Here is a 20,858-nt window from a genome sequence, read left to right on the forward strand (position 1 = left end):
TCAGTGCCAGCACTGATGTTGCTGTCTTTGATGATGATGTGATGGATGGTTCGTGAAGCTTGTACCTCATTTTCAACCGTATGGTTGAAGATACTCTGATACCAATTTTTTGAAGTCTTTTGCATTTGGATCTATTGATGATGATGATGATGATGGTTCGTGAAGCTTGTACCTCATTTTCAACCGTATGGTTGAAGATACTCTGATACCAATTTTTTGAAGTCTTTTGCAGCCCTTTGGATCTATTCCTTTCTTCATGTCGTCGTCCGTGACACCTAGCTTTTGCTTCCATGTCAAAATCATTTGATATCGCTTACTAATTTTAATTTTAGCTACTGTAATGCTTCCACGGATTTTTTTCCACTGTTTTAGAGGAATTGGCTCAATTCCTGGGCCACGAAACTACCCGTAGAGGTGCCGCTCGTGTGTTTCGTTTGCTGCAGCAGGAAACTTTGAACCGTCGGTTTGTTCACCATTTACTGCAAGCTATCATTCTTCACCTGTTCAGACCATGTGAAGCCCAATGGGAAGCGATATTTGAGAAGCACCTATGCCCTCTCCATACAGGACGTGCATGTCGTATTCATAACACCATTCCTGAGTAACTGGTCAGTGAACTACAGTTGGTCGTTATCGTCATTATTTTAGCACTGGCTAACATAACCCGTTTGCTTTCGACGAGTCACCAATAACACCCAGGTTTCTGTGGCGCATTGTAACCACTGTTCTTTCGTTGTACTTCATCAGACTCATGATTTTTTCATCTTTTTAACTATGTAACAGAATGAATCCATCGGATATTTGAACGCACCCACTGTTGAAATAAATGCTAACAATTACTCAGGTCTGTGCTATTGGAAGAACAGCACCGATGTTTCCGTGTCCTTTTCGTCCTTGACTCGCGTGTGTTATTTCATGAAGTTCTCCTCCTCTCTTATGGGTTAGGATTCATATTACCCTACAGAATATTTGTGCGCATCGTACCATGACTACACCACTTGTAGCGTGCGACGTTGCATCCAGTCACGTTCTACGTCCGAAACCTAACATGCAATCCATCTCTTAGACAAAAACACAGTGCTTGTACTGATTCCTCTCTATCGTGCAACTGTAAAAGGCGTATCAGTGGGACAAAGAGTGTGGGTTCTAGTTAAAACCTACAAGAGGCGGGGGGGGGGGATCAAGGTAAGGCAGGTGATTAGTCACCTGCCTGATGTCGGTCTTGAGGCGAGAAAACGTGCTGAGGACTGTCCGCTAGTGCTGAAAACAATAGGACGCAGTGCTGGACACCAGAATAATCGTCCGGTCGCGTAATATTTTAAAACGCATCACGTATGTAATCGCGACAGTGTCTGTTGCTCTGTAAACCCTTGGGGTCCTATTTGGTGGGCGTAACCTATCCTGATACAAAGAACTGACATGGAAGGGTGACAGTTCCCTAAGGCTTTCGACAGTGATGTTTGGAAGTTCAGTACAGGCTATCCCTCCCGTCATTTCCGTATCCGAGCCAAGACACCTCGTCAGACGGCTGTAAACTCCGGAGAATTCTGTCTGTAGGTCCGCAGTTTGGGTCCCATGCGTTTATTTCTGTGATCAATGCAAATTATCGCCGGTTGCAGAACGAAACAGAACTGATCGGCAATTTTAATATAAACAGTTTGCACGGCCAGGTAAATATTCTGACCAAGTACTTAGTTATGAGCGCAATTCGGAGCGAAGGGTTCAAACTCTAGCGAAGTGACTCGGAGGAAGGAAAGTTCAGTGCCGGCATGCTGCGTAGCACAACTGACGCCATAGCGCATCTCCTATAGACCATATTTCTCGCTGTATCCCTTTACATTTCATGGTTTCTAAAGCGGGTCGCCCGACAACATAAGGGAACGAACCTGATTCGCGGAACCCGTAACAGTCACCCTCGAAGCTTCCGAAATTATCGTGTGTGAATGATCGTTCCGTTCAAATTTCTCTTAAGTGGACACACAGCTGTCTACCTGACGTTCACTTTATTCTATACAATCATCCAGAATGAATCCCTGACGCAAACTTCATTACCCATAAGCGATGCTCTCTCAACGTGGTTAATCACGGCGGCATGTATCTGCATTAGTTTTTCGATTTACAGCGGAGGAGCGGAAGATACCATCTACCAATGACTAGGTGGCAGCTGTCCATGTAATTTCTCATTGCACTTGACTTCAAAAACACCATCCGTTAAATCTTGTAAGATTCATGGATAGTTCATGCTACAAAGAAAGAATTCCCCTACAGACCCCGTATATTCGATCAACTAAGCGTGGAATGGGGTTCTGTAATTAGACAAGGAGGACCTCAGTAGTTCGTTCAGCGTTCGACAACCCTTATTAGAACTGATTTGATGGGACCTGCATTCCTTACGAGCAAAAAGCCCCTTAGAACACAATTTGAGACGTCCCTTAATAATGCCCAAGATCATAGTTATTTGCAAACACAGACAAAACATTCGGGAATCCGCAGAACAAAGGATAAAAGGCTAGCGGCAGGAGCATGGGTGGATACCTCACTTGAAGAGACAAGATTGGATACGGAGAGCTATGTTTTCTGCTTCAGACTGTATTTGATAATTAACAAACCAGCGTAGTCTGACGGGCACAAGTCGCAGGGGAACACAGCCCGGACGAGTGTCCTGTGAGATATTATCCTTCTAATCAAAAGTAAGGAATCGATCTCATTGCTCCGCTCCGCGAACTTGTTTACTATGAAAAGTGGTTGGCTGCATGCTGAGTATGATCTCATCTCTTCCTCGGTTATTCAATAATGTCAACGCCTTCAATGCATGCAGATGGGATGTCTAGCCCTCATAGTACGTGTTAAGGGAATGTACGAGCTGAACATGCCAGTGATGCACTTTCCCTGGTGGTTCAGACGCTGTATCACCTCAATTAGTATGTCTCCTATCCCTTGGGAAAGCATCCAGAGCATTTCAGAAGAGTAAAGCCGGAATCCAGTTAAGATATCGCTCGCTTGTTTTGCATACGACGATATGAAAAAGAATGTGCTGGAAGCGATTCTCTCGGACAAAACTGTCAGCGGGTTGTTCTGCTGTAAGGTATAAATACATATTATGCGTTTTCAACGGTAATATTTGGCTGGCTATTGAAAAAAATCGTTTCGAGAAGACAACCTGGTTATGATTTATCGGTCTTGCAGTATTCTGAGCAGGCAATAGAAGTCCGAAGGGCAGTGCACTTTGTGAGGATACTGCACTTTAGAGATTGAGGCATCACGTGGACCATAACATTGGCACTAGAAGCCGCTGAATGTTTCGTGTTGCAGCTAGAGTGAAGCATCACTTTGTACGACCAATGCGGGATAACCGTGGACTTGAATAAGAGGAAACTGGCAATTCCGAGAAATCCGTTGATGTCGGAGTCTAGTCAACTTATGATATGGGCTTATATTTCCAAACCCTTACGCGAAGACGTGCCTGCCACCCAGAGATACCCGTGCGGCCGATTAAAGATTTTCATCATGAGTTAGTACAATTCGGCTGTTTATTTACCTCATCAGAGTTGCGCACAGCCTGAACAACATTTCCGTTACACGAGGTAACTATTAAACTTGAAGTAACTGAAAAATTCGCCTGACGGGGCGAAAGTCTATTGAATGTTCGCGTGTAACGAACTATCCAAACTAGGAATGTGCAACAACTTACTCCAGTCAACAGCCTATCGTTGACTGTTTGGAATAATAATATAATAATACTTGAAGTAACTGAAAAATTCGCCTGACGGGGCGAAAGTCTATTGAATGTTCGCGTGTAACGAACTATCCAAACTAGGAATGTGCAACAACTTACTCCAGTCAACAGCCTATCGTTGACTGTTTGGAATAATAATAATAATAATAATAATAATAATAATAATAATACTGTTTGGAATGATTCCCGAATTTTAAGACACCACTATCTTATTGGAATGAGGACTTATTCTGAGTGGCTTACGAGGAATAAATCTTGGTCACCTGAACTGTTTACGCATTAGTGGGTGGCGATAGTGCGTGTACTTAGCCCACCAAATTCCGTTAAAGATATTACATTATTTAATGGACGGCGGATAATTTAAGCAGTAAGGCATCCTTAAAAGTCGCGATTTCCGATGGGTAAGAAAGCTTGGAAACTTGGAAGGACTAAAACTCAATTAGATCTCTGGCACAGACATTGAAACACCCAACGGATATGGAGCTCAGCCATCCGCCTCATGACTTACCGAAACGGTAAATAAGGTTTACATAAAGCAAAGTCTATATAAAATTTGCAGACGCATACACAACGCACGCCAATGTACAAATCTGACGGGCGATATAATTATACCTTAATATCCACAGATGAAAATGCAACGTAAGACAAGTTGAATTATTCAGATAAATCAGAATCTCCAGAATCTTTTCCGGTAGGCTTTTCCCCTCCGTCATCGCTGAGATCACTCAATTCATCTGAACCGGACTCAGAAGTCGCGACGTATTCTTCGCTCTTGAAAGCGGATCCTGAACTGACCTTTGGTGCAGAAGGCTTCGAGGTACGGGGAGTTTTCGTAACTTTGGAAGTACTCGGTGCTACTAATTCGCCCGATGCTATCTTATCCCGATATACACGCATTTCAGATTCGTAGTTCTTTTTCAAGTCGTCCACACGAGCCTGATACTTGGCTTTGGTTTCAGAGTCAATATTTCGCCACCGTTCTCCAGCTGCCTTGGCGACTTCAGCAACAGATGTGGGGCTGCCGATGCTTTTTGAAATTTCATCACGATGTTCATTGAACCACATTATGTAAGCGGTAGGAGGACGGCTGGGTGCGTTAGGGTCTTTGACTCTCTTCTTTTTCTGTCGCTCAGTTGCTTTAGGTTTGGCAGGTGGTTTCTCCTTTCGTACAGGTTTCGATTTTTTGGGCTGTGGTTCTGGTTCAGAACCGGATCCGCTTCCTGATGCACCGCTGTCAGATTCCTCGGCACTCGACGTGGTCTCAACATTGCTGTCATATTCTTCAGCCAATTCCGATGCGTCGGATTCATCAGGTGGCTTGAAATCTTCATCGTCTTCATCATCATCGTCGTCGTCATCCATTTCAACTTGGCGTTCACGAGCCTCTGTTTTAACTTTTTCCATGTATGCATCATGAGACTCTTCTGATGAGGACCACGCGTCTTCGGCAGCTGTAGCTCCACTGCCCCCACCAGCTCTTGATTCGGAATCAATGTTTTTCACGCGCAATTTTTTGGAAGTTACAAAGTCGTAAAGCTGGTGATATTCATTACGATCAATTGACGTGAAGGTATGTGTGAGTCCATTTCTGGTTTCGACCTATAGAAAAGCAAAAGGATGAAGTAACTCCCAAGACAAAAAGTAACGAAACCTAACAGATAAAATAAGCTAGGGTACACATGAAGATAGGTCAGATCAGCTAATGTCCGTTTCCTCTTAAATGTTATGCGATGTTCATGTCAATCTGAGACAAGATTCACCGAATACAAGTGCATAAAAAACAGGTAAGTGTAATTCTTGTGTGGATACATTAGCATAGTGTCAAGCAAAACGGTCACAAATACGGCCCGAAGGCCATTTCACCGTGAGCTGAATCCCACCAGGGTTTGAGCTATAAACTGTTCGTCATTTTTGGAATGGAATGGCAGTCTCTGAATGCTGACATATTTCCCCCTACATCCGTTCAGTGAACAAACTTGCTTCAGCCGTTCATTAGCCCGAGCTATTAACCGGAACAATAGGCGCAAATGTAAGAACTTAGAAGTTCAGTCCACAGATCATCTAAAAGTACAAAACAACACGCAAATGAGCGTGCCACTCGGTAACGATATATATACTTTGTCCTGATCATTTTGCCAAGACAATTCTAAAGGGTTTTTAAACGATTATGACGAATCTGACACCTAACCAGAACAACGAAACGAGCCACCCACCAAACTGTCGTCCAATTTCTGCGAACAGGAGGTCCTAACGATTCAGCTGTAAATGGTAGGATAGTCTGCCTGGGAACTTCCTTTCTCTACGATAAATTCAACACTCCGTTTCGACCATTTGACTAAATACTGAGCGATTTTGTGATAAGACCTGTGTAGCTCCCAAATTTCACTACGAGCTGAAGGCCAAACTTTATCAAATTGCTGATTTTCGCTCAGAGAAGTACTATGAACTCATGGCTACCGGAATATTTGGGATTTAATCCAACGAGCTTCGAGAATTTTCCATTCCGCCTAATACTTCCTACTATAGCATTTGATGGTCATTTGCGTTTGCTTTTGTCGCCTCGGAAAGCACTTCATCACCGTATTGTGCCTCACCAAAAGGCAGTATTTTGTTTTCACTTATTTAGCTGATAATCGTCTCTCCAAAACGGTCAAAACCTTGATTTTTATTGCCGACAAGCGTGAACCACACAGGAAGGGGAAGCTTGTTATCAGGGATCGTTTGTACAGAATTGTAATAAATAATAAACAGTTTAAAGAAGCATGTCTAGGACTCATCGAAATGCACACAGAAAGTGGTGCAACAGGATTTAACGATTACGAGCAAGGAGACGCAACGCTCATTTGGACGATAGGAAGGAGTGATTTGGTAAGGACGACTTGAAAGACAGATGGGTGGTAGGATAGAAATTCTGAAGGGGATGGGATAAATTTCGACTTCGTTCGAAAAAGAACCTTGAGTGGTGCTACGTAGTTTCGCAGGCGCCTTTCGTAGGGTAGAAGAGGTGATGATAGATGAAGGAACGAGAAAAACAGTCAGAAACCACAAAAGGAACGAAAAGCCAGAATAAACAAAACGAGGATTGACTCAGACCTCTTTGAGGAGCACTGACTATTAACTCAAACTCTGTTTCGCCCAGGAAGTTGCCACACCTAGGCAGTTTTCGTGTGCTGGAAGTGTGACACTAAACGCTGCTGGACCCGAGTAGAATTACGGTTGGTCCACATTTCACCTTCGACCATCTTTGTCCGCGAATGTGTGGAAAGGGTTGACACACTTGTGGATGAAAGTTAGCTTGGTTCTTTTACAAATGGCGTTGGTGTAAAATCAGTGGTCGTATAAGTAAACCAATTTGAAAATCGAAAAGTTTTCAGGGATACCAGACGGTAAACCTGACGGTTGATGGAATGAATTCGGACCACATCTGCATGTATACTGAGCCTGAGGGTACCACCTTTAATTCGAAGTGGTATGTAGAAAATGCAGAGACATGCGCTAAGAGAGAAAATGAATAAGTGGTAGCTGTAACGAAGCACAGCAGTGAAGCGAAACTAAGGGCAAGAGCAGTCAAGGTTTTGAATCACAGATATGGTCGTCCTTCTCTTCCAATGTGTGCATTCTCAACGAGTATACGAACATAAAAATCAACACATTTATAAAGTGTTTTTTAAAACCGGTCAGCTGTGGCACCCACTCGGTGCACAGCTGAAGTGTAACACGAGAGGCTAAGATACAGCCAGGTTGTATAATTCGAGACAAGAAGAGTCGAAAAGCACTGATTAATTTCGAACACGGACCTTCCGGTCAGTGTTTTCGCGCCTCATTAGCTGAGTCTCTCAAGCTCCATAGGCGTGAGGGAGGAGCAATTTCTGCTGGTAGAAACATTAAGCAGAAGTGACACATCGAGAGGCTAGTAAGGGAGTTGAAATAGATGGACCAGGAACATGTTGCCCTGCCAACAGATTATCGCTCTACGAAGTTTCCGTTAGTTCAATCACTGAATGCATTCCGCAAAGCAATTTAATTATGATGAGAATCGTTGAGTCGTTCTATACTCGCTGAGAGCCAAAAGTCGTGTGCATACCATGAATTTCTATGGTTATCCGAACAGCAATCAGATTAGCAGCTGAACAATAAGCCACTACAGTGCCATTGAGTACCCAGACAGAATATGGCGTCGCTGTCAATCTTGTTGTTGATATTATCAAACATGCTCACATAAAAACATCTCAAGTAGGTCCGACACCAAACAGTATACAATGCAGAGTAGGCATTGCTTTCCGACACATGTGAAGTCCATAAAATGACACCGTAGAAATTCGCCTAATTATAGACTATCTAAAGAACATTTCGTGTGGACGAGATGCAGAGGATGTTTGTGGGAGGAAAAGTACGTACCTCAAAATCAAACGATCGCTGTGCTCCAGTTCCACGTGAGAATTGAACAGTGATTATCTCATCGAATCGAATCGAGACTGGAGGTCTCGGTACAAAGGTGAAACCACGTTCGAGTGGATAAAGCAAACCAACGGAAGCTTTGTAACTGCATGCTACAGCACTGCCTCCGTTTTTGGCTGAGAAAGCTCCGGGTACGGTTACTTTTTGATCAAATAAGACCTAAAAATGGAAATCCAACCAGGAATGTCAGCCGGCCAAGCAAACTACATCAAATACAGATAAATATACGAAAACTATTCTCATATACAGCAGACGTGATATAAATAACAATAGCATTCCACTGATCACGAGCTCCGGGAGTGGGCGCATAGCGACCGAGGGCCATAGGTCTAGTGCTCTTCTCTCCCTCTCTTACTAGCGAAACGTCACTGGAATGACAGTTTAAATATAAGCCTCATCCCTACCTTTAAAAACTAGTGGTTAGAGCAGAAGAACTACCCTAGTTTACTCAAGTCTAAAATAGGCTGGAAATTGTACACCACTTATACGTGGAGTCTAAACCGCATACACAGGCGGTATTCCAGAAATTCTAAAAGTGACGAGACGCACCACTGCGAACAGAACAAGGATGTCCATTGAATACAGTTGCTTATCATACACAGTTCGATTTGATATTACACCGACTATCCACGCTTGCCTTCGGTCAACTGTGTGGGCTCGGCTTGCTGGTAGTTGCGCCATCACCATCAGTTATCATGAATGACATGATGAGCAAAGAACACCGGAGTCTTGCTGCCTTACGGTTATGTCAGTTTACTTGAAAAACGGAATGGAGAATGAATCAGGGAGGTTAACCTAGAGTTGGTGTCGCACAAGCATCTTAGGTGTCTAAACCCCCAACAGAGTCAAACAGTCTAAGTAGAGACCGACAGAATGAACGACATTCCACATTCGACAGTCAAACCTTTCAGTTTGCCAAGCCAGACATAGGCAGGGTCGCATACGCCTCATTCTGCAAGGCAAACCAATCGACCGCTCAACACAAAGCCCATCCCGGCACATCCAGCTACAGCAACCTCTACGTGACCAGAGGCGCGCTGAAGGAAGCTGGAAGAGAACTAGGTGGCAGTCAATTCAACTGCAGTGTGATTAATCACAGCACTTATTGATATATATTCTTCCTTGTTTCCGACAGACAGCACACATCATCGGAGAGAGAATCCAGTGTTCGGGCAGAAGCAGTCCTTATCCTACTCGCTTCAGTTTGCGAACATTAAATCGGCTAACCAGACCACCTTTCGGAGTATGGAAACAAATTTCGCGGTGTTTAGAGTTGGTCATCCTCATTATCGACAGCGTGACATCAGTGCTTAACACTGAGGCTTCGCTGCCATACAACCATGATTTGCTTGAAAGCCTTATTGTGAAGAAAAGAGTATAATTGAACGGAGGACTTAGTACTAGCTTACTACAATCATTCCGAGGTGCCTGCACCTCCAAACACTTACTCAGGTAATCTAGATAGATTGCCACTGACATCGATTGGCAGCCCTATTTTGCAGCGTCTCCAACCAGGCGCAGTGGGGATCACGCGATCCCCATCCTGGAAGGCGAGTCATCATCATCATCGACAGCATGACGTCAGTGTTCATCAATGATGCTTCACTGCCGTAAGGCGTGGAAGGCGAGTAGCACTGAAAAAGCCCAAACGTCTCATACTCATTTTCAAATCCCTGTGGAAGGTCAAGGTTTGGCCACCTCTCTGCATCCGCCACTCTGATTAAGTGAGGGAAAACAGCCCTCTTTTCGACAAACGATGGTTACGCATACGCAACAGATGTCCCGACTAACGTAGCTTCGGGTGCTGGATACATTCTTCAATGGACATACCCGTTGCACAACCGAAAACACGCTTTCTAATTGCATCGTTACGGATTCGTCGATACCAACCCACACGATCTATGGTTCTGAGACAACGATTGTCAAACACCGGAAGGCGTCCCAGTTCCGCTGCTCAAACAGGTCAAGTCTCACAGCCATACGACAAAACAGCCCGTATTGTAGCCTGACATACACTTCCCTTGAGATTCGTCGATCTATCTATATAACGCCGTAGGTGTCTCAAATTGGCGAGCGCGACCCGGGCCTTGCGGATTCGTGCATTCACCTCATCTGTCACACTACGATTAGAATAAATACAACGTCCAAGGTACGTAAAACGATCCACAACTTCGATTGTCTCTCCTTGGATTGTAAGTTGCTGTTCAGTGACTGCATGTCCAGGAACATGGCCTGTGAGTGAGTGCATACTAAAGGACGAGATGATTTTGCTCAGTTCATCCAAAAACACCTACACCTCCTCGAAGACGAGATAAATATCGGCTGCATATTTCAGATCGAGGTTTTCTTCACAGGCTATTTGAACGCCGAGGTTTTGGAGACCTTCCAGTGTACGCCTCATTGTCTCACCGATCACAAATGGAGAATGGGCATCCCTGAAGGACATCACTTTGTGTGAGGAAGCTTCTGGAGAGCTCACCGTGTACCTTCACACGTCCGAAAGTTTGAGAATACAAGGAACTTATGTTCACAAACTTCTGAGGCATTCCTTGATGGGCAAGCGTGCCAAGCAGAACAGACCGGTCAAGCGAGTCAAATGCACCTTGGAAATCCAGCAATACTAAAATTGTGCGTATGACGTTCTAGCACCTGACGAAGTGTAAAAATTTGGTCAACGCAACCTTGGCCGGAATCCTGCTCACCTGACGAAGGCCGGTGTTTCACGAGCCGGTGTTTCACGAGCCACCATAAGGCGACGAACCATAAATGACGCCAACAGTCTCGTTACCACCGGGGTCAAGCTGATACCCCTGTAGTTACCACACTCAATATGGGCACCAGTATCTACTCTCCCCAGTTGTTTGGGACAGTCCCCCTTTCACAAATTCAGGCAAACAGATCGGACAATCGCTGACTGAGAACTTCACCGCCATTTTTGAACAATGCGGGTTGGAGGTCATCCGGACCAGAAGCTCGGTGGTGCCATAAATCCTCGAGGCCTTTGGGGGTTCCACATTTACCGTCCATGGTTTTACGTCCGCTGTGGGCTCAAGATGAGTGGCCATGATAACTGTTGTTCGTAGTGTTCGGTTCAACAGTCGAGACGTTCTATATTCAGAATGGTCGTTCCAGTTTGATCCTTGGCGCCTTCATCAACAGGTGGTTCCCGAAGACCGGTCGCATGGATAAACCGGACAGTACCGGCTTTCTGGACCACATCCATCTCCTTGGCTTTCTGTGTCGACCACAATTCACGGTCGGCTTGCACGCTCACCTTCACTTGACGTCTGATAATCCGTCGCATCAATTTATGTTCGGATCAGGCTGGGATATTTCTCCAAGATTTAAGCAATGCCACTGTCCGGTCTGATATCCAGTGCTTGAATGCGCCTGGTGGTGGCAAAACCCCCAGGAGGGTGCGAAGAGATGGCGATCTCGTCCCAGTAAGAATTCACATCTGATGGTGGAGCGTTGCAAGAGACTCCAGGAGACGATTCTGGTGAACTCGTCTGACACCCGGTCTGCCTAGTTTTTTCAGTTGCTAAGCCATTTACCCACAACATATGCGGCCCTGAAAAAAAGGAAGAGGCGAATCCGGACGAGCATGTGGTCGGAATCCACAAATGTGTTCCAAAACGAGAGGCGGTCAGTTATTGCTCCACGACATCGGTAAATGACGTCGATTATAATCAATTTGAATTCTTAGCTGACACAGCTGGAGGACAAAATGTGACCAGACGACTTCAGCCATTTTGGAAGTTAGTACTGCGGTCATCACACGGCTGCACCAATCATCCGCCATTTTCCGTACCTATCGAGTGTGCTCCATGTCGACCACCTAATTGATTTTTAGATGCGCTATGCCTGCTCGTTTAGCATCCAGATCTCCGGCAGCCACAGTGATCTCTGAGCTTTTAGCTCACCGCAACAGGGCGTTCAGGCCTCACAAAACTTGTTTTTGAAAAAAGTATGTGGAAGAGAAAGAAGGGAGGCGTCAGCAGCAGCCCGCCTATGCGCGCTGCTGCATGCAGCTAGTAAGGCGACTCGGTTGCAGGCAACACGCGACAGCCGATGTAGTATGAGTTTGTATATGTGCAGTTCATGGTGATACGTGGCCAGGGAGTCCACACCCAGAGGGAACGATTAGGGTCCACAACCAAAGCCTCTGGCTCAAAAGCCTGATCGCAAGGTAGTGGTGTTTGTCCGGAAATGCAAGTGCATTTCAATTTTTCCAGGACAAAGCCCCACACATGTTCCGACCCCCAACCTAGAGGACAAGAGACTGTGTTCGTCAGACTTCGAACCATTGACCAACGTAGTATGAGACTCTGCAAGTGTCGCACGGATCCCCCCCCCACTATAACTCAGTGGGTCGCGGAGGTACACAAACCGTTACATAACGGCAAGGTCCAGTTTCTACATGACGCGTTTATGGTTGCTAGTGTAATCGGACGTACATAAACTGCAGCTAAACATGGTGAATGGCAATCAAAGGGTCAGTCCTTGTGCTGAGGCCAGGGGAGTGTGTGAGACCAGGGAAGTGTGTTGTTCAGACCTCTGTCCACTGCCCAGCCCGGTAAGAAACTCTGTGGGTGTCAAAACTGAACCCCTCAAAATAGCCCAGTGGGTCATGGGGGTACATAAACCGTGTCGCGGCGACAAGATCCAGTCTCTCTGCAGACGACTGATACGTCTGTTGACCGTGAACTGCCGTTAACTGCAGTATACAGGCTTAACTCAGCCATCACGGTCATAAACACAGAGGAAACACTCTTCAGGCCATGCAGCTCAGTGCATTTCGGTAGTTTTTAACTTTCATGCCCTGAAACAAGTTGGATAACGGGATACCCCTGCTTGTACCATGGACTCTCTGATACGAGGTTTCAAGAGCCAAATACGATCTTCGAACTGACCTTTTCTGAGAGTGCATCTCTGGTGATTCAGAAGCTGTCGCATTTAGTCCCGTCATGAATATCGAACTGAAGGGTCTCTGCTTGACTGGATGACTGCTGATAGTGGCATTTGTATTGTTCGTTTGGTAACATGTGAAAACATCCCGCCAGCCCGTTGGTCACCACTGCTTGTTCCCTGTACACCCAGACCGTAGTTCATCTATTCTCAAATGGAGCTCCCATGGCGGACTGACACCTGTTGGTGTTGCGGTTGCCGACAGTATGAATATATAGTCAAGTAAACTTAGTAGACTGCACACTTAGTGCGGTTGATGATTAGTTGGATGGTCTCCTTGGACTAGAAACGAGACGAGTGGACAACGGTGAAAACCTGCTGCAGATGTGTGCTAACAGCAGAATATTTCCGTTCTAAAAAATAAATCGTCCAGCTGTAGCACCCTTCCGGTGCCTAGCTGCCATGCCACCCGAAGGAAGCAGGAGGGCTGGGATCCTGCCAGGTTGCCCAAACCGAGACAGGGGAAGTCGAGAGGCAGAGAACGGGTTCGAATCACGAAACTTCCAGTCAGTAAATTCGCGCTCTAACCACTTGAGCCATCTCGCCGCAATATTTCCACATGAACTACAGACTGACACTTGTTCTGGAGCGCCCGTGTGGGAGCTGATCACGCGCTTATCCGCTTCTGCTTATGTTCGCACTTTTCGTGGAGGGTAGGCGGCGAAAGGCCGTGCTTAGAGTGAGAAGTTACTGACCGGAAGAAAGGCTTGGCCAGTATCCAGCGCTCGTACTTCCCTCGGGTGGCATAGTAACTAGGCACCGAAAGGGTGCTACAGCTAAGTGACTTGATCTTCTTCGGGAGTACGCAAGATGCGCACACCTCATCTGACCATTGAGCTGTCGGGCTCCCATGCGATGCAAGCCTACCAAATCCATCTACTGAAGTCACCTTCGGACAGTCTAACTTCCGACTTTGACTTCTACTGCAGACGACTACCCACAATCCTGCAAGATACTGAACTCTCTGTTTGTGGAACGTCGCTGCAAAACTCTAAAATCGTCCGAAGCTCTGAGATGTATTCGAGTTTGAAATACAGCACGCTTCGACGGGATGTAAGACACCAGATCGAAAAAGGGTATCCGCGAGAGCATCGCACCCAAAAATTGTTAAATTTCGCCTATCTTTGACATGGAAACGGGATATGAATGCGATCACTAAAAGTCAGAGTACTGTCGAGGTAACTCGGTCCCAGGACGTTGCTCGCGTGTTCTATCATGTCCACGGTTGGAGAAGACATAAAATATGGATGCCAATAAATGCCAATAGCGTTCCTGTTGTTAGTTTCTGTTAAGGTTGTTCGAATGACTCTTTGAGGGTGCAGGCACTTCAGAATGATAGTGGATGTGGAAAAGGCCTAGTACTAACCCACCACTTCTATTCTTTTAACAATTAGTGTTTCAAATAAATTATAGTTGTACGGCACTGAAATGTCAGTGTTGTACAGTGACGTGCTGCCGATGAGGATGAAGTGCACAGCTACGCTCTGAGACGCTTAGTCTTTGAACCTGCCTCTAAGAATTCAAGGGGACTCTCGAATTCCGGCAACAGTATATGTATCTGTGGTTGCATTAGCTCTGGCGATAGTGTGTCAAAGTCAATGCAAAAATTTCAAAAGCCCAAACTGCGTTTGTAAATTCACGCACTTGCAGCATCAAAAACGCACATCAGTGGGTCTCAAGTGACGTCTGCGACTACAGTGCATGGGATGCTGATTGGAAGACTTTGTCACTGCGGGTGAGGGACCTAAAGCATCTTCGGATGTTCGACCACCGATATCTTAACACTACAGCTGGAATAAGCAGGTTTACAATAAGTCGCTTATGAAACATGTTTTTGTTGAAGCAAAAGATAATTCATTCGAGGAGTGCACCCAGTATTACGTGCTAAAGAGGATAGGTCATCTTTTAGGTATGCCAACAACATTGTTGCTTCCCGCGCCTAGGAAGAAGTGGCGGAAACCTAAAGGTGGACAGAATGTGATATGCTATGCGCCTTCGAGGAGGGGGGCATGGGTGACCGCCATCATTGCCAGAAACAGCAACATCAGCGTTGACACTGATGCTTCACTGCCAACCAACCACAAGTTTAACTAATCATACTCAGTGAAAACACGAAAAAACAGTGAGTGAGCTATGAACCTGGTGCTGGCCTATAGCATCCTGAGCTACTGATGCTTCACTGCTGTACAACCACAAGTTTAACTAATCATACTCAGTGAAAACACGAAAAAACAGTGAGTGAGCTATGAACCTGGTGCTGGCCTATAGCACGCATCCTGAGCTACCTACATCTCAAAGCACTCCGTCATACAATCTGCAAAGAAAATGGGAGCACGAACGTCAATGACTTTGTTCAGCCTTTAATTTTTGCAATGTATCCGGCCGAGCGCGAGAGGAGTCACAGAGACCCTAAACTAGAAGGCGGATTCTACCAACAACATATAAACTCTCCGTAATCTCAAACACATCCGAGTCGTACATTGCCCACCTCGCAGTTCTGAAAGCAACAGTTGTCTCGGCAGACGACGTTTTGCATGCGTAGCATATGGTCGGGCAACCGAAGTTGTTTTCGGATGTTTCGCGCGGTTGGATTACCTGCTGCGCAATTTAATATTCATTTTTACTTCATTTTTACTTCATTTTACTTCATTTTACTTCATTTTTACTTCATTTTTACTTCATTTTACTTCATTTTTACTTCTACGAATTTATTGACAGCATCCAACACCAGCGACACTTTTGAGGTATCGACAGTCAGAAACCTGAAGACATCCCGCATAATCACCATCTGAGACCCAGTGATATGCTTTTCAGACTAAGGAAACATTATCCGGGCCTTTGAGCTCCGTGCACTGACTTCATCATGCACACCTCGATCAGAGCTAGTACAACTCAACACCAAGGGCCTCTCCTTCAATTGCAAAGGGCATACTCAAAGATGCACGCTCTGAACCATAACTTTGCAGTTTTAAAGTGCAAGACATAAGCCGAAAGATGGCACAAGAACGGTTAGTCTAACAGGACGTGTGCTTTGTCTTCGTCTTCATGTATTAGGAGGATGGCTGCGTATTTTCAGATAGACAAGGTTCTCACCAGAAACCATTTGAACCCGCTGTTCTGAAGACCTTCCAGTGTCCACCTCAGTATTTTGTTGATGGCGAAGTTGAACAAGAATAGAACAGCATATCCTTATCACACAGAAAAGCTTGGCAGAAAAGCTTTTAGACAGCTCACCACATACTCCCACTTTGTGTGGCTCGGACACGCAGAAGGATATGGTGCCCAGCCGAAGCAACTGATATTCACAATGTTGGCTTCTACCCAAACTGTCTCGCTGCTTTGGAGGTGCAGACGGCTTGGATGTTTCTTTCGATAGTGGCTCTAGGTTACCCCACCCGCGGCCCTTTCGCTTCTTCCCATTGTACGGCTTGGTTCAAACACGGTTGTAAGGCAGCGAAGTACCAATGTTCTCCTCTGGTGCTGCTAACACTGATAATGATGGAGACCGTCGTTATGGGGACCCAATATACTTGTGCTGTAGTTTGGAATACCTTGCTTAAGACATTCGCCAACTCCGCATGATAAACGATGGTTCGACTGGTGGAAAAAACGGTCTAAAATTGTACAACACAAGGAGACACTGTATTCTAGTGAATGCTGCTTTGTCCAGAGATGTGAACCGCTTATCTCGGCGTAGCAGTACTAACTCAAATGGAAGGAAGGTTCGAGAGGCACGTGGATGATGTCTTAGGTAGAGTGGGCGCTCCGAGTCCTCATTGTTAACGGATGGGGATTAGCATGGAGGCTGGTTGTTACAATGAGTGTTTTGGTTTCTCCTTGGTCGTTGTATTTGAGCCTACACTAGCATCGATTTTACTGTCATCTGCGTTACACATAAGGACACTAAAATGAAGAAAAAACGATTAGGTAGAAACATTAACCACTTAAATATGATCAATAAATCACTCGGCCGTGTCGTTCCTGACAAATACGGAACTTGGGAGGACGCAAGAAGGTTCTGATACCGCCAGTTCACCCAAATTAAGACAGGAGTCGAGATGCCACCAGTGGGTTCGAACCAGACCTTGAGGAGAGTAAAATCGCTACTCAAACACTGATCCAATTCGAGCTGCTATAAGCCATTTGCCGACAAACGGTTGACCAGTATCCCCTCGAAAAGGCCGAAAAGAGACAGTGAACAGTTGTGGACAGCGACTCAGGCAAATGAGAATACCAAAATATAAGATTCAAAAATACTTGCCTTGAAAATACGGGCGACAACTTCGCACTCGGGACCGGCAATATTCTGAGTAAGTTTTCCATCGAAGTGCTCCTGCAACCACTCCTCGGAAGCAGCCATATCCAAATCGACATGTGAATCCTTATCGAACAATATAATAACAAAGTGGTATCTTGTCTGCCCATGCTTGATTGGGGGGTCCAATTGAAGGACAAAGAAGACTTGGCGGTTGTCTGGATGCGGCAGCATGAGAAGTCGAGTGATGGTGCTCTTGGGGACCTTAAAGTCAAATGACTTTCCATGCAGGTGTATAAAAGACGGGTATAATTTGACGTCATAACGACCTCTAGGTTGCAGACACTGGAGCTGCTTGAATTCCACCAGAAAGTCGCCCGTGACCTGATTTCATTAACAGAGTAAAGGAAAACCAGTACCTGGATTATATCGGCCTTTTCGGTAACCTTTGAGTAGATTATTGGAGCTTTTCCGTCACGATCAGCTTCAGTGCCAGGCGTGTAAAGCCGCATTTCAGAAAGGCAAATCTCCGCATCATCATTTAAATGGAACTCGAAAACGATTTCATTCTTATTCAACGTGGCGTTAGATAAATTAGCCAGGGGAATTTCGAAAGACATCGAGTTCTTCACGGACATTTCGAGGACATCTCCTAGAGGAGAATTAGAGCAAAATAAAAACCAACCATCAACTTCAACATCGCCCCAGTTGAAACCCTTGTAACACAACTCACGCTTAGATATTTCGATGCCAAAGTGTGTCTTAAAAAACTTGGCGACCTTTTCAGCTTCGGTCTCGCCGAAGCCATCGTAACGATGCATGGAATCATTTTTTAGCTTGATTCGGAGGCCGAGTCCAGTAGCACGTGCAATCCACTGAGCAGCTACTAAGTCTGCACGAAGGAAGTGATCGACTTTTCCAGTTTGTTCATTTTTAAACATGAAATCATTCTCCCGCAGTCTTAGTTTCCCTGGATATACAATACCCCGCACTTCCTGCGTGATGTTATCGAATGCGATATCCGCCATAAATCTTGGGACTGTATCAGCGAACCAAACTGAACCTCACTATGTGATTGGTCACTAAGTTTACGGATACCATAAGCTCATTTGGCCAAATCGAATAGGTTATTGTGTGCGGATAATTGGAGCGAAGACTCACAAAATCGGTTCCACCGCCACAGTGAGCAGCTAAAAATAAAGACAACATGTGCCTCCAGTTGCTGATGCAAGCGTGGGCGACTAGGCAATGATTTTCTAAACAGGTGTAGAAGAAAGTGAGTAAAAAGGTTTTGTGTTGACGAACAAAGCCAGATCTGCTCGGGCGGTTTACATATTTGCGTACTGGAATATTCGTCGGATTTCCTGCAGAAGTATACTAATGCGGAGACTCAGGGAGAGGTGGTCATGAGAAGTCTTCTTTTTAAAGTGTAATATAAATGTCATACCGGAGTGAAGCATACCGCTACCGTCTAGCTTAGCCAATCAGCCTCCCGACTGTCGTCTTGATGAAGATTTCATGATAAAAAGTACCAAATAGTATATTTACGAAAAGCGCATATTATGCTGAAGGTGAACAAACGCTCCCTGTCCCCGCCGAAAACCGCGGATTTCGAGATAGCACGGGGTGTAGATATCTGTTTGTGGTGTCCGTTTACGGATTCACGGATTGATACACAGGATCGAGGCTTTTGCCCAAGTTTCCCGGGTCGGTTTTGTTCTTGTCGGTCAGTGGTTGTCGTTCACCTGAAAGGCACAAGTGAAAAAAGGGTGTAGCACTGCTCTTTATGTTCTCAGCGCGGGGCAGTATGCTCGCCAGCGCGAGGATTCGCATAAATAAATGTCTAATAGTGCTTTAAATTGGGTTCGAGAAGGAGCGTGTACAACCGCCGGAGGAAGGTCATTCCACGCAGCTACTACCCGAAATGAAAAAAAGTTTCGTCTAATGAAAGTGTGTGCCCAGAGCTTGAAAATTTTCTTACTATGTCCTCGCCGGGTGTTTGCTGGGTCAACGGTAAAAAACCTGTTTGCCCAGCTTTGTTTAAAAACAGGGCGTAGGTAAGAATTAGGTCCCCTCGGAGGCGACGGTACTCCAGGGGAAAGAGATCAAGCATCGCGAGACGCGTTTCGTAATCCACGGATTTGAGGCCGGCAACCATTCTAGTGGCAACTCGCTGGACACGCTCAATGAGGGTAACGTCTTTCGTACGTCCTGAGTAGACAACTTGGTTGGTGTACTCCAGGAGCGGTCTGACGTAGGCCCATTGGAGTATTTGCAAGTCCATGCGAGTAATACGGGAGAAGGTTCGTCGGATCATCCGTAAAATGGTGAATGCCTTTTGGGCCGATTTCTCATGGTGTAGTGAGAGGGACAAGTTTGAGGAGACCCAGATGCCCAAATCTTTTTTGGCATCTATCCTCATGATGTTTTCTGGTCCTTTTTCACCATGCATAACAAAGGCATTCGCTGAATCCCCTCCAAACGACACATGGACGCACTTTTCATCATTCAGAGGAAGGTGCCAGTCCAACGACCACGCTTGGCAGCGTCAACATCCATTTGGAGGGTACTGGCATTGGAACTCCAGGATTTCAAGTACGCAAGAACGGTTTGGGAGAAATCCGTGTTGAGCTGGAGATATCAGATTGCTGGAAGTAAGGTGATCTAGGATGGCTCGCTTCAGAATGCGTTCCATCACCTTGCACGGCACGCTAGTGAGGCTTATAGGCCTATAGCTGCCAGGCGATAGTCGGTCACCAGTTTTGTAGATTGGCGTGACAATCGCTTCCTTCCAAGCAGGGGGAAGGCGGCCTTCGTCAAGCGACTGACGAAACACCAAGTGTAAATGGTTTGCCAGTGTGGAGGACGTTTCTTTCAGGATCCTCGGATGGACCTCGTCGGGTCCCAATGCGCAGAATGGGTTGATCTTGTCCAAGAGTTGACGAATGTCCTCCACCGTGAAGACCAAGTCGGTTAGAGGCTGTTCGTAGTTTCTCCTTGACAAGAGTGGATGTGACGAGGACGCTGGGGCTGAGTATAGACACGCATAGTGCTCTCTACAACCCTCAGATACCACTTTTGGGTCATTTGTCGGTTCTCGTTTCTGTCCTCCCCTCTGCGGCGGGGTCTAACGCACTTGAACAGTACGTTTTTGTTTTTTTCGAGCGAGGTCCAGAATGGTGGCTTGTTTTCGTATGTTCCATTTGCGGATTTCCGATTTACATCGATTGCGCATTTTACGAAATGATAGCTCACCTTCTGTGTCCCCTGCGGTCAACTTTTTGAAATGAGTTGGGATCTTTTTTCTAGAAGTCGCCGAATCCTTTTTGGCAGCTTGCGGTTCATCCGACTGCGTGCCGGTCTTCTTGGGACGAATGTCGCGTCAGCCTCGTGGACTTTCTGGACAATGGTCCTATATAGTTCTTCCACCGGAGCTGGTCT

The 20,858-nt window shown here is 45.8% G+C and overlaps 2 protein-coding genes across 2 annotated transcripts in view; one reads left to right on the forward strand and one right to left on the reverse strand.

Annotated features, from left to right (window-relative positions):
- The window catches only part of T265_11552 (hypothetical protein), a gene marked incomplete at both ends in the record, with an annotated part of 28,683 nt that extends 27,842 nt beyond the window's left edge, over window positions 1-841 (forward strand). Inside the window, one exon of the mRNA XM_009178232.1 lies at window positions 373-841. Coding sequence (XP_009176496.1) covers window positions 373-605 — 233 coding nt within the window. The remainder of the gene's footprint in view (window positions 1-372) is intronic.
- A 3,549-nt stretch (window positions 842-4,390) lies between these two features.
- On the reverse strand, window positions 4,391-20,766 carry T265_15460 (hypothetical protein; the record flags this gene model as incomplete). The annotated part of the gene is made up of 6 exons (XM_009178233.1): window positions 4,391-5,335; window positions 8,135-8,353; window positions 17,397-17,801; window positions 17,837-18,069; window positions 18,103-18,474; window positions 20,673-20,766. Coding segments are annotated over 6 exons (2,268 nt in total), but the record flags the coding sequence as incomplete, so codon positions are not given.
- Between the last annotated feature and the right edge of the window lie 92 nt (window positions 20,767-20,858).

The sequence above is a fragment of the Opisthorchis viverrini genome (assembly GCF_000715545.1).
Source record: "Opisthorchis viverrini unplaced genomic scaffold opera_v5_516, whole genome shotgun sequence".
Taxonomy (NCBI): Eukaryota; Metazoa; Platyhelminthes; class Trematoda; order Opisthorchiida; family Opisthorchiidae; genus Opisthorchis; species Opisthorchis viverrini.